General features: G+C 48.5%; 1 protein-coding gene across 8 annotated transcripts in view; it reads left to right on the plus strand.

Moving 5' to 3' along the window:
* FBXW8 (F-box and WD repeat domain containing 8) overlaps positions 1 to 13,762 on the plus strand; it is a 131,599-nt gene that overhangs the window by 106,126 nt on the left and 11,711 nt on the right. For all 8 annotated transcript variants that reach the window (XR_011385213.1, XM_051826628.2, XM_051826627.2 and 5 more), the window contains exon 8: positions 4,868 to 4,995. Coding sequence is in view for 7 of the 8 variants with exons in the window: in XM_051826628.2 (XP_051682588.1) it covers positions 4,868 to 4,995 (128 nt within the window). In the remaining variant the exon portion in view is untranslated. The remainder of the gene's footprint in view (positions 1 to 4,867; positions 4,996 to 13,762) is intronic.

Below are 13,762 nucleotides of genomic sequence, written 5' to 3' on the forward strand. Positions count from 1 at the left end.
ATGGAAGACCTTTCTCTATCTCTCTCTCTGTCTCTCTCTCTCTACCTCTGCCTCTGTCTCTCTGTAATTCTGCCTTCCAGATAAATAAATAAATAAATAAATAAGTTTTTTTATTTTAAAAAAGACTCTTACAAATAAAAAAAAATTCAGCTTCTCCTCATTTGTACCTCCAGGTGACACGTTCAGGCACACCTGTGCTTTGATAGAAATTGGGAACATATATGTGGTGTCTTCAAGAAATTCATGGGAAGTTCACAGTATGAGAAAACTTTAGATTTCAAAAAATTTCTGTACCAAGATAAACTGATCTTTCGTGTTTGTTCATTTTATGAGACAGAGAAACAGAGATAGAGCTCATCCAATGGCTCACTCCCCTAATGCCCACAACGGCCAGGGCTGGGCTGTCAAAGCGTGGAGCCTGGAATGCAATTCAGCTCTCCTTTGAGCCGGCACCTGTTGCCTCCCAGGGTGCACATCTTCAGGAAGCTGGAGTCAGGAGGTGGATCTGGGAATCCACCCGAGGTCCTCCCGTGTCGGTGTGAGCATCTTGAGCACTAGGCCAGACACCTGCCTCGAAGCCTGTCTTTTAATTCAGTTTTCTCATGAACTCTCTGAAGTTCCTTCATCTGCGGTAGTGAGGAAGGTGCATTCCTGAATGTGGGAGGAGCAAGCAGGTCGTCTTTGTCTAAGAATTTCAGTGCAGGCTCACTTCCGCCACTGGGATCTGTTACTCAGCTCCAGTCCTGGACAGCAGCTCCTAACCTTATCCTCCCTTTGTCACTTCACTTTTCAAAATGTGGGCAGACAGATATTCTTTAATTCACAGAGCTTTTCAAATGCTAGCATCTCATAAGGGAGACCGATGAGCATTCCTGACAACTGGGAAAGGCAGAGCTGGGCTTCTGAGGAGGTGCACCAGGAACTCGGGTGGTGGCAGCTGTTGGCTTACTGCTTGGACAGACACTTTAGTAGGAAGAAGACTTACTGTTTTGGTAACTTAAAGCAAACACATAATGGAGTTCCTTCCTGCTTCATCAGTAATGACCAAGAGTTAGAGCCGCAAAGCGCTGTCAGTGTCTTCGTAGTGAGTTCTGTGAGGAAGTGGTTCCAGTTCACTCATGAGGGTTCTGTCAGTCCTGGAGTTAGGAGGGGTTTGCACTGCTGAACCCCCTTCTTCATGGTGAAGGAGAGTGGCTCGCCCCGCGCCCACCCTGCCGTAGGACAATGGGCCTCTGCCTGCTCTTGCCAGCGGTTTTCTGGAAAGCCAGGCGCACACGTCTTAATGGTCCAGGTCACACCTGCCCTGGGGCAGTTGCTGATGCTTCCCAGATGTTGGGCTGTGGCCACTGCCTCCCTCCTGACTCTTTGCTGCTGCCCCTGCTGCTTAAGACACCAGCTGCTGGGACATGGCCTGAGATGGGTTGGTGGGTCTCCTCAGAGAGGCAGGACAGCTGGCGGCCAGGCACCAGCTGGAAGGGAGGCGGACTCTGGGCTGGCAGCAGGCTGTGGCTTTGGTGTCATTCCGCAGTCCCCGTTCATTCCAGCGCCTGGTGCGGGGAAGGTGATGAATACGTATTTGTTGACTGGCTGCTGAATGAGTTACAGCATTATTTATTCCTTCTAAAACATGAGAAAGAACCCAAATATCTGTCAATATGGAGTGATGTATCCAGAGAAATCCCAGGCAGCCCTTACAAAGAGCAAGGTGTGTGTTGGTACTGACAAATGGGAAAAACAGGTTATAAAACAATCTCGTTCATCAAAAAATAAATAAAAGTATACACGCACAGAGGACAGACATGCCCTCCCAGGTATTCGGCACACATACCCACCTGTCAGAATTAGTTGTGAGAGAGGGATGGATGTAACAGAGGACCACCACTTTCCATGTTGTATAATTCTGTGATGTTAGAATTTTTCACAAACTACATTATATTTGAAACAAACAAAACGAAAGATTCTTAAGAAACAGATTTCAAAGAAATCAGAATGTTGACAAAATTGAAAGTTTAGATTCTAAGACTAGCCTCTATGGGTCATTGTAAGAACTCTAAGGAAAAGGGAGAACTTTGTGCTTTTGTATGTTCTTCCACCTGGTACCTTCTAGGTCTCCTGGCAGCCAAAAAGAAAGGGAGAGGGTTGGTGACAGCAACCACACACCACACTTCTTCCGTCCCCCTTTCCACAACACAGATCTGCTGCACATGGTCTAGCTGTTTTGGAAAATTCTTCAAGAAACATCTAATGCCTGTGAAAATGTGCTTTGTAATCAGTGATAAGCTTTTTCTTAATACACACCTGGCTTCTAAGAAAAGAAGTCCCTAACCAGAGGCACCGATGCCGTTGGTGGGCAGCGTCCTGCAGGCCGTCCTCTCAGGTGCTGGCTCTGGGCACCTCTTTCCTTCCTTGCAGCATCCCAGTTCACTCTGAGAGTGAGTCAAGTAGCTGTAGGCTGAGACTCGCCCAACCAGGGCAATAAAGAGAAAAATTAGTCTAATGCATGGTCTTAACAAGAGGGAGAGTGTGAGCATGAATAATTAATCTCGCTAGTCTGTGGCAATCAGATAAAATGAAGTCCCATTTGCTCAACCTTATTAAAAGAGAGAGAGAGCGCAGGCGGGCGGGAGGAGCAGTAAAGGTCGTTAAGGGACTTGAACCATGGAAAGAGCCGCCTTGGAGATGGGAATGTGTTTTCTAGTCTCTGTGGTCTTTAACTAAACCGAATGCTAGAGGTGATTTTCAGATGGCTCCGGCTTGGTGAATTATTAACCATTTCAGAAGACTCAACTCAGGACAACGAACTTAAAAGTCTTTCTGATGAGTCTGCAGAAAGTCTTGTCAGCAAGGGATTCCATCTCCTAAGTCCCTCAGAAGGGACGCAGACGTGTGCACTGACTCAGGGTCAGGTGCAGTGTTCATGTTCACCGTGGGCGAGCTACTGCTGTGAGGCCTCTCCTGAAAACAAAACGCTCAGCACTGTGTGATGATGAGCGGGTGCAGAATATGACTGGTACAGTAGATCAGGAGGCTGCTGTTAATTTTTTCTACTTCCAGGACCCAATTTTATGTAATTTTTATGTTGCACGCTCAAAATAGATTTCATTATTTCTAAATTATACTTGGAATAATTTATTCTTTGATATTTTAGAATTGTTGAAGTTTTCTGAGTTAGAATCTCATATTTTCAGCTACATCTGTTCTTATCTTTCTGGCTTAAGAAGACATTTTAAATTTTGAAATTGCTCTTTCGGATGCTATCAGCAATAGTTAATAGTCTGGTATGTTTTTGCTATTACTTGTTTGAAATATGTGTTAACAGTGAGGTTGGTAGCTTTCAAGGCAGACACTGCTGAATTTATTACTAACTTTCATTACCAAAATAAAAATCCACGTGCTGCTAAGTGGTAACTCCGCGTGCTAAGGAGAGAGAAAGCCGATCACCTCCATGTGTGTTGAAGGGGATTTCTCCAACACAGGCACATTCACACCTCTGAGCGCAGTGATTAAGATGAGCCCTAACCACATGGTCAACAGGGTAGACTGTGTGTGTGTGTGTGTGTGTGTGTATGTGGGCCCTAACCACATGGTCAACAGGGTAGACTGTGTGTGTGTGTGTGTGTGTGTGTATGTGGGCCCTAACCACATGGTCAACAGGGTAGACTGTGTGTGTGTGTGTGTGTGTGTGTATGTATGTGGACCCTAACCACATGGTCAACAGGGTAGACTGTGTGTGTGTGTGTGTGTGTGTGTATGTATGTGGACCCTAACCACATGGTCAACAGGGTAGACTGTGTGTGTGTGTGTGTGTGTGTGTGTGTGTATGTGGGCCCTAACCACATGGTCAACAGGGTAGACTGTGTGTGTGTGTGTGTGTGTGTGTATGTATGTGGACCCTAACCACATGGTCAACAGGGTAGACTGTGTGTGTGTGTGTGTGTGTATGTATGTGGACCCTAACCACATGGTCAACAGGGTAGACTCTGTGTGTGTGTGTGTGTGTGTGTGTGTGTATGTGGGCCCTAACCACATGGTCAACAGGGTAGACTCTGTGTGTGTGTGGGTGGGTGTGTGTGGGTGTGTGTGGGCCTTAACCACATGATCAACAGGGTAGACTGTGGGTGTGGGTGTGGGTGTGGGTGTGAACAAGGAGGCTTAGGCAGTGTGAATTCAAGGACAAGGACTGTATCCTGGGTACCTACAACAGTGATCCACAGCAGGCAGTTAATGCTAATTGGATTAAATGGAAGTGAATGAGATTTTTTATTTTAGTTAAGACCTAAGGAGTCTTTCTGAAGATCATCATAATCATCCTTGTATTCGCTCCTTTTGCTGGAGAAAAGGAATGGGAGTGTTCTCTAGAGCTCAAGGGTTCCTTCGTGTTGCCTTGTACACCGTGTGGAGCAGAGCAAGTGGAGAGGGACTGAAGGGAGAAGTGTTTGGGAAGAAGGACTCCTCCGAGGGTTAACTCTACAAGCTCCATCTTCCTGGATCCTCGTACCTTCTGTGGTCTAAGTACAGGAAGACAGCTCATGGCACGTGGCCTGCAAACCGCCCGATTCCTTGTTAGCTCTTCCATCAAGTCCAGATTGGAAGCAGGCCGTGACCTGTAGTTTCCATTAAGATTCCCAAGTTCCCCATCCAGCGTGTTCCTTCAGATCCTGTGAGTTTCTTTGCACCTTGGCCTGAGGAACTCTGAATTTTCTCTGCTTTTTTCTCCATTTCCTTTTGTCATTCTGGTTGTCATGCACCTATGCCATCAAGAACTAGCTGCATGCAGGATGTTCGTTTGATGGGGTCCGGCCCCAGGGCGGTGGTGAGAAGAGAGTGTGTGGAATTGTGCACCCACGTGTTTCTCTCCCGCTGCTAGATCCTGGTGTACAGCCTGGAAGCAGAACGCTGCCTCTCGAAGCTGGGAAATGCCCTCGGCGACTTCACGTGCGTCAACCTCAGGGACAGCCCTCCCAGCCTCATGGTCAGCGGCAACATGGACAGGAGGTAGGTCTGAGTTGAAGACAATGCTTGTTAATTGTCCACTGCTCATGTTCCTGGTTCTCGCTGTCCAGCTCTGCCTCCCTGAGGTCAGCCCTGACCCCATCGACACTCTGGACTTGGAGAAGAGTGTCTCACATTAGGAATCGTTGGATGTGGCGTGTCCCTGCTTCATTTGCGAAGCACCCCAGGAAGGGCTTCGTGGGAGCCAGTTGGTGGTCACAGTTGGTGGAAGGCCCAGGGAGGCCACTTGGAATATCTCTGTCCCCCTGCTGCAAAATCTGCTTGGCGTTTAAAAGCTCACTTTCTAATATTAAAAACAATAACCTAAGGGATGAATCATGTTCCGCAAAATAGGCCTGCCTGCCAAATGATGTCAGGAGTGTGTTTCAGAACACCATGGCGTCCCTCTGGAGTGGGGGAAGAGCGGCTCCGTACGAGCAGATTCCAGTTTCTATTTAGCTGATTAGCAGGCTTCTCTTGAACGCCCTGGCGCAGGGAGTTGGATTTTCCCTGTGCAGAATCTGGTGCCAGCCACGGACGCTCCAGGAACCATCAGCACGAAAGGATTAAAGTGTTTGAAAAGACCCGCAGTTTCCAAATTTTAGGTTTCTCCTCCTCACCGCCCCCGCTCCGCCTTGCCTTTTCCTTTTCTTTCGGCTTTTTTTTTTCTTTTTCCTGGCAGTTATCTGCTGTGTCTGATCCAGTGCCCTGAAGAGAGGTAGCGTGGCTGGAGGCCAGGGTCTGCCGGCGCCCGCTCCCCTGGGCCCGGCCCCGGGCTGCAGGTGGTGGCTGCTCGGTGGTGGGTATCACATCATGAGGCGGGAACTCCTCTGTGCCAAATCCCAGAGCGTGGTCCCGCCAGTGCAGCAGCTTGCAAAAACAATTATTTTATCAAATAATATTTTCAACTCCTGACCTTTACCCCTCTATCTACCCACCCCCCACTTAGCATGGCAAGATAATAAGAGTGCGCTTTAGTGGGGGGAAAGAAAGCCCTAGGATGACTGAGCCGCTGCTGCCTGCAGACTGTGTGTGTGTCCAGGCAGTTTTTCTCTTAAGATAGTGACGCCTGATCCATGCCCCCCTCCACGTGTCTCAGCAGGGGGCTCAGTGTGTGGGTTTCAGCTTGCAGACGGCCCACTGCCCACTGCCCAGGCTGCGGGCTCATCTGACAGGATCTCTAGGTTCGGAGTTCACTTGCGGAGTGCCTTGTTTTCCTGGAGAGCGAATGCAGAGGCCTCTCTGGGGACAGCCAGATGGAAAAGTTGGGGATTGCAGGTTGTGCCTCAGGGCTTGTTTGCAGTCAGCACTTAGGTGTTCAACCACAGGTGGGCGGGCTCATGGCAACCAGAGCTGTGTTCTAGAGAAGACACACACATACACCCGGCCTCTGCGTACACACACACACACACACACACCCGGCCTCTGCGTATACACACACACACACCCGACCTCTGCGTATACACACACACACACACACACACACACACACACCCGGCCTCTACGTGCTGCATCACACAGCCCTGTCAGCTCCAGACACAGAAGCACCAATGTCACGGCCACTGTCGGCTCCTGGCCATGCTGTCTGGAGAGCTGTATACAGGATCTTCAAAAAGGCCATAGACTGCAATTAAAAGATGTTTACTGTAGTGCAAAATATTCCTGAAATCCATGTATACAAGGAGTCTTCAACAGGTCATGGGAAATACATTTTATGAAAAAAGATGGATTTCAAAAAAACAGCGCCAAAATAAACTTATTTTTAATAACTCCATTTTCTGTGACCTTTTTGATATACACTTGTGCCCTCAGGAAAGCTGACTTTTCCCTCTGGAGCAAGGCTACCTAATTATGCAGCCATTGCCAGAGGAGCCGAAGGCCCTGTGTACAAGGCCTCTGCGGGACGTGTGTAATCCCCATGTGACCGTAGCAGCCCATGTGGCCAGGAAGCCAGCCATGCAGTTCATGTAAACCCTCTGTCTCCAGATGAGAAGGAGACCAGTCCAGTGTTGGGGGTGGCGTTTACTCGAGCTCGTCCTGGCACCACACATCAGCTCCGTGACCACCGCAGGCTGGGACGTGACGGCCAGCCCGGGAGTGTAGGAACATGCCGGGAGTCAGGATATGTTTGAGAAGCAGGGGTTAAAGATCTGTTGTTGGTTTTTTTTTTTTAATAATCAAAATTACACATCTGGAAAAAGGAAGGAGTGAAGAATCTAGACTTCTAAATGTGGAGAAGTCTTGTCTTTTTTCCCCCAAAGGCTTAATAGCTGTGAGTGCAGTCTCCTTAGAGATGCACACCAGGCTTGCACAGCTCAGATTTTATTTCATGAGTGGGAGTGAGGGGTCAAGTCCTGTGAGGAGAACTGTGTCCTTGGCTGTCACTTAGTGACTGATGCAATTTTTAAAAACCCTGGAACCTCCCTAGTTTATTTAAAAACTTAATTTCCACTGCATTCTCTTGGTACTTTATAAATAACTTGAGAATGAAATGGACTCTGAAGATACATAAAACTATCCAGGCTAAGATAGAAATAAAGTAACTTTTCATGAAGGTAGGGAAATCAGTGTGAGTAGTTTGTAGACATGGGTGGAATTTTGTGAGGAGTTTTATTGGGAGCGGGTGGACAGGCTTAAATTAAAAATGAAAAAATACCTAGCCTGCTACCCTTTCCAGAAAAAAGGCAGAGTAAAAGTGATGAAGAGCCGGCGCCGCGGCTCACTAGGCTAATCCTCTGCCTGCGGCACCGGCACACCGGGTTCTAGTCCCGGTCGGGGCGCCGGATTCTGTCCCGGTTGCCCCTCTTCCAGGCCAGCTCTCTGCTGTGGCCAGGGAGTGCAGTGGAGGATGGCCCAAGTACTTGGGCCCTGAACCCCATGGGAGACCAGGATTAAGTACCTGGCTCCTGCCATCGGATCAGCGCGGTGTGCCGGCCGCAGTGCGCCGGCCGCGGTGGCCATTGGAGGGTGAACCAACGGCAAAAGGAAGACCTTTCTCTCTGTCTCTCTCTCTCACTGTCCACTCTGCCTGTCAAAAAAAAAAAAAAAAAGTGATGAAGAAAGAGGGGATGATTGGGACAGAAACAGCGTTGTTCAGCTGTGCCTCTCCCTGCTGGGACGGAGGCTCTCAAGGGAGGAGAGCCGGGCAGTTTGTCCGTGTGGCTCCCTGGGGCTCTGTCCTTTATTGCCACGTCTTTTGAGTGCTGTCAGAGGAGAGGGCTGCACAGCAGGTGTCAGGGCTGGGTGGAGGCTCTGCTCTGTCCAGGGCTGTGTTCGTGCCGATGAAGACACGGTTGTTTAGTGAACGTTGTCACGTCTTTGAAATCAGGACATGCCTGTTAGGAAGCCGTCTTAAAATTGCCAGCATTTTAAATGATACATAAAATGCTGGTCCTGCTTATAATCAATGGTGTTTTCAATTAAACAAACGTATATGTTTGTTCACTGAAGTCAAACATGAGTTAGTAACTTAGGAATTAAGATGTTTGTAAGGAACTTGAACGAGTTACCAAGAAAAAGTCTGCAGGAAAATCACTCTTTTTGTTTTGTTAAAACTTTGGAATTCATTGAATTTAGAACCTGCAAATTCACACCTTCCACCACACTGGGACCTTTTGGCCATTTCTCCTTGCTGTGCATTCGCTGCGCACTCTGGTCTCCTGGGCCTGCCTTCTTGGCAGCGTCAGGCCTTTTGATAGTAGCCATGAGGTCACTGTGTCGTGACCATTCTTCCTGTTCTTCAGAACACACGCTTCCTGCTGATCACACTTCAGCCTCACAGCTGTCCCCGACTGTCCCCGCCGCCGTCTCCACGCTGGCCACTGAACCCGTCCAGTGAGGTTTTTCTTTCAGGTTTTATATTTTGGGGTTCAGCATTTCCATTCAGTTGTTCTGTTTTGTTGTTTGTAGCTTTGGCTTCTCTGCTGAGGAGGTCACTCTTCCTGCTCATTTTATCTTTGCCTTGTGGAATGTAGTTACAGTAGATACTTTAAAGCCCTTGGCGAGTCCCAAAATCTGGGCTACTTTAGGGTTGGATCACATTTCCTGTTTTGTTTTTGGTTGTCAAGTAATGTTCTGTCGTGTCCTGGACACTGAGATGTGACGATGTGTATACTTCAGACCCTGTTTTCATGGTCATCCAAAGTTTGAAAGTTGATTTTTTTTTTTTTTTTAATTCTTACGCAGATGTCACCCTGGTTAGGTTCAGGTGTCAAATTCTGCCTTTCCTTGGGTGATGACTCCCGTAGCAGTTCACTTTAACAGCCTTTCTGTGCTGTTTTCTTCTGTGTGCATACGCCGCACGGGGTAGGAGGGGACTGGGCACTGGTCAACTCCGCGTGCTCACGGCCTCTGCTGGGCCTCTTTGGGTGCATCCTGCACAGCCCAGGGAGGAGCCTGGGGTTCCTGCCCAGTGTTAGGGGATCTCGTCCTTCACGTTTTTCCTTTCTTTCTCAATCCCTGTGCTTTCCAGCCTTCAGGAAGGGGATCTTCTCCCTGGCCCTTTGGTCAGGAAGATGGGGTTCCAGTTGTGACTTCCTGCACCACCGCATGGTTCTGCTCTTGAAGCTCTTAATCGGGGCCAAGCTGCAGGAGGGAAAGGGGGAATGAGCAACCCCTCCCCTGTGCAGTACTGCCGTGGTTTGAGCCTCCTTCTAATCCAGCAGCTTGGGCTCGTCAGGTATGTGGTTTTGTCTCTTGTCCACAGGTTTTGGTGGTAGTCAGAAGGAAGAGGCAGTAGTGGGCTTACTCTGTCCAGGCCAGGGTCAGTCAGAACTAACTACCTTCCTTCCTTTCCTTTCCTTTTCCTCTCTTCCTTCCCTTTTTTTTTTTTTTTTTTTTTTTAAGATTTATTCATCTATTTGAAAGCGTTACAGAGAGGCAGAGAGAGAGAGAGAGAGGTCTTCATCTGCCAGTCTACTCCCCAGATGGCCGCAGCAGGTGGAGCCAGGAGCTTTCTGCAGGTCTCCATGCAGGTGGGGCCCAAGCACCTGGCCCGTCCTCTGCTGCTTTCCCAGGCCCTGACAGAGCAGGGTCGGAAAGGAGCGGCTGGGGCTCAAACTGGGATGCCACACCTGCTATGCCACAGCACCGGGCCCTCTTACTGTCTTTTAAATGATCGGAATGAAAGCCAGTCAGCAGTTCAGGGCTCTGGTAAATGAAGTCCCTTCCTGTTCTGTGGTTCTGTCTTCTCATCTGTGACCTGCGTGCTGTCAGCAATGAAATGGGGCTCGAGACTGGAGAAGCCCAGCAACATTGTGGTAGGAGCTGGTGCTGCAGGCAGATGCCGTCTGTTCCTGGGGTGCTCACAAATCCCATAGCTTCCCAGCTGCCCTCCTGCCCCCATATGCTAACTTGTATTTGTAATGGCCTTATTGAGACAGAATTCACCTACTATATAGTCCATCCATTTAAGCCGAACAATTTAGTGTTCCAAGTTTACACAGTTGTGCAGCCATCACCAGTCAATTCTAGAACATTTTCATCAGTGCAGAGAGAAAACCCACACCCGTGAGCAGTCACTCGCCGTTGCTGCCAACCCCTCTGACACTAAGCAGCCACTAACCTACTTCCTCTGTGCACTTGCCTGTCCTGAACAATCCATATAAACAAAGCGACAGATGACTTTAAACAGTTTCAGGTGGGGCTGACACTGTGGCGTAGCGGGTAAAGCCACCACCTGCATGCCAACATCCCATATGGATGCTGGTTCGAGTCCCAGCTGCTCCACTTGGGATCCAGCTCTCTGCTATGGCCTGGGAAAGCAGAAGATGGCCCAAGTCTTTGGGAGACCCAGAGGAAGCTCCTGGCTCCTGGCTTCAGATCGGCACAGCTCCAGCCAATGCAGCCAATTGGAGGGTGAACCTCAGATGGAAGACCTTTCTCTTTCACTTTTTCTTTCTCTCTCTTTCTCTCTCTCTCTGCCTCTCCTCTCTCTGTGTAACTCTGACTTTCAAGTAAATAAATAAATCTTTAAAAAAAACAAGTTTCAGGGTAATCCTGTGTCATAGCATATGCCAGTACTTCATTCCTTTTGATGACTAAGTAATACTCCATCGCATGGTAAAGACCACTGGTGAGTTATCCAGTCACTGGTTAATGGACATTTGAGTGGTTTCTACCTTTTGGCTATCATGAATAAGTTGTTACTGTTTATTCGTGCATGTTTGGTAGATGTTATGTTTTAATTCTCTTGGGTATATATACTTGAGAGTAGAATTGCTGGCTTATGTGGTAAGTTTTTGTTAGGAATTACCAGTCTTCCAAAGTGGCTGCAGTTTTTCAGTCCTCCCAGCATAATGTATGTGTGAGTATTTCAGTTTCTGCACGTCCTCACCACCACTTACTGTAGTCCCTGAGTGTGCTCATCCTAATGTGAAGTGGTATCTCATCGAGATTTTGCTTTGCATTTCTCCGATAGCTAATGGTGTTTAGCATCTTCTCCAGAGTCTGTTGCCCAGCTGTTCATCTTCTTTGGAAGATGTCCAAATCCTCAGCTCATTTTCAATTGGGGTGTCTTCACTGTTGAGTTGTTAGTTTATATTTATATATTAGTTTATTTATTTTCCAGCTACAAGTCTCTTTATCAGATAAGATTTGCAAATATTTTCTCCCATTCTGTGGGTTCCTTTCCACTTTTTTTTAAAGGATTTATTTATTTATTTTAAAGAGTTACAGAAAGAGAAGGGGAGAGACAGCAAAGAAGAGATGGAGAGAGAGAGAGATCTTCCATCCGCTGATTCACCCCTTCCTCCCCCCAGATGGCCACATTGGCCAGAGCTAGTCCAGGCTGAAGCCAAGAGCTGCTTCTGGGTCTCCCATGTGAGTGGTAGGGGCCCAGGCATTTGGGCCATCCTCTGCTGCTTTTCCCAGGTCATTACCAGGGAGCCAGCTCAGAAGTGAAGCAGCTAGGACTTGAACTGGCACCATATGGGATGCTGGATCGCAGGCAGCAGCTTAACCCACTGTGCCTCAGGCCAGCCCCTCCACTTTTTTTTCTCTTTTTTTATTTGAAAGGCAGAATTTATAAAGAGAGAGAAAAGGAGAGACAGATCTTCTGTCTGCTGATTCACTCCCCAAAATGGCCACAACAGCCAGAGTTGGGCTGTTCCAAAGCCAGTAGCTTCTCCCAGGTCTCCCATGTGTATGGTAGGAGCCCAAGGATTTGGGCCATCTTCCACTGCTTTCCCAGGCATATTATGAGGGATCTGGATTGGAAGTGGAGCAGCTGAGACTCAAACCGGTGTCTATGTGAGATACCAACGTCACAGGCGGCAGCTTCACCTGCTTCACCATAGTACCACTGCCGCCACAACCCTCCTTCCCCCACAACTTTCTTAATGTTCTTTGAAGTACAAAAATTTTAAATTTTGATGAAAGTTCAACTCACCTACTATGTTATTAGTATCATACCTAAGATGCCATTTTTAAAGATTGATTTGAGAGGCTGGTGCTTTGGCATAGCATAGCAGGTAAAGCCTCCACCTGCAGTGTCAGCATCCCATATGGACACTGGTTCGAGTCCCGGCTGCTCCACTTCGGATCCAGCTCTCTGCTATGGCCTGGGAAAGCAGTAGAAGATGGCCCAAGTCCTTGGGGCCCTGTACCTGTGTGGGAGACCCAGAAGAAGCTCCTGGCTTCTGGCTTCGGATCAGTGCAGCTCCAGCTGACGGCCAACTGAGGAGTGAACCAGCGGATGGAAGACCTCTCTCTCTCTCTGCCTCTCCTTCTCTTCCTGTGTAACTCTTTCAAATGAATAAATAAATCTTTAAACCTGAAAAAAAAAAATGACTAATTTGAGAGGCAGAGTTATTTAAAAAAAAAATTTTTTTTTTTGACAGGCAGAGTTAGAGACAGAGAAAAAGGTCTTCTTTTTTCCGTTGGTTCACCCCCCAAGTGGCCGCTATGGCCAGCGCGCTGCACCAATATGAAGCCAGGAGCCAGGCGCTTCCTCCTGGTCTCCCATGGGGTGCAGGGCCCAAGCACTTGGGCCATCCTCCACTGCACTCCCGGGCCACAGCAGAGAGCTGGCCTGGAAGAGGAGCAACTGGGACAGAATCCGGCTCCCCAACCAGGACTAGAACCCGGTGTGCCGGCGCCACAGGTGGAGGATTAGCCTATTGAGCTGCGGCACTGGCCCAGAATTCTTTATTTGAGAGGCGGAATTAGAGACCAAAAGAGGGGTCTTTCATCTGCTGGTTCACTTCCCAAATGCCTGCAATGACCAGAGCTGGGACAATCTGAAGCCAGGAGCCAGAAGCATCTTCCAGTCTCCCATGCAGGGACCCAAGCTCTTGCGCCATCTTCTATTGCTCTCCCAAGCCATTAGCAGGGAGTTGGATTGGAAGTGGAGCAGCTGGTCTTAAACTTGTTCTCATATGGGATGCCAGTGCTGCAGACAGAGGCTTAACCTACTGCACCACAACTGGCCCTAAGAAGCCATTTTCTTTTCTTTTTAATATTTATTTATTTGAAAGTCAGAGTTACACACAGAAGGAGAGGCAGAGAAAGGGAAGTCTTCCATCTGCTGGTTCACTCCCCATTGGCTGCAATGGCAGGAGCTGCGCCAATCCAAAGCTAGGAACCAGGAGCTGCTTCTGGGTCTCCCATGCCGGTGCAGGAGCCCACGGACTTGGGCCATCCTCCCCTGCTTTCCCAGGCCATAGCAGAGAGCTGGATCGGAGGTGGAGCAGCCCATATGCGATGCTGGCACTGCAGGCAGCAGCAGCACGTGACCCCAAGAAGCCATTTTCTAACCCAGGACCACAGTGAG

The sequence above is a fragment of the Oryctolagus cuniculus genome, chromosome 21, assembly GCF_964237555.1.
Source record: "Oryctolagus cuniculus chromosome 21, mOryCun1.1, whole genome shotgun sequence".
Lineage (NCBI taxonomy): Eukaryota > Metazoa > Chordata > Mammalia > Lagomorpha > Leporidae > Oryctolagus > Oryctolagus cuniculus.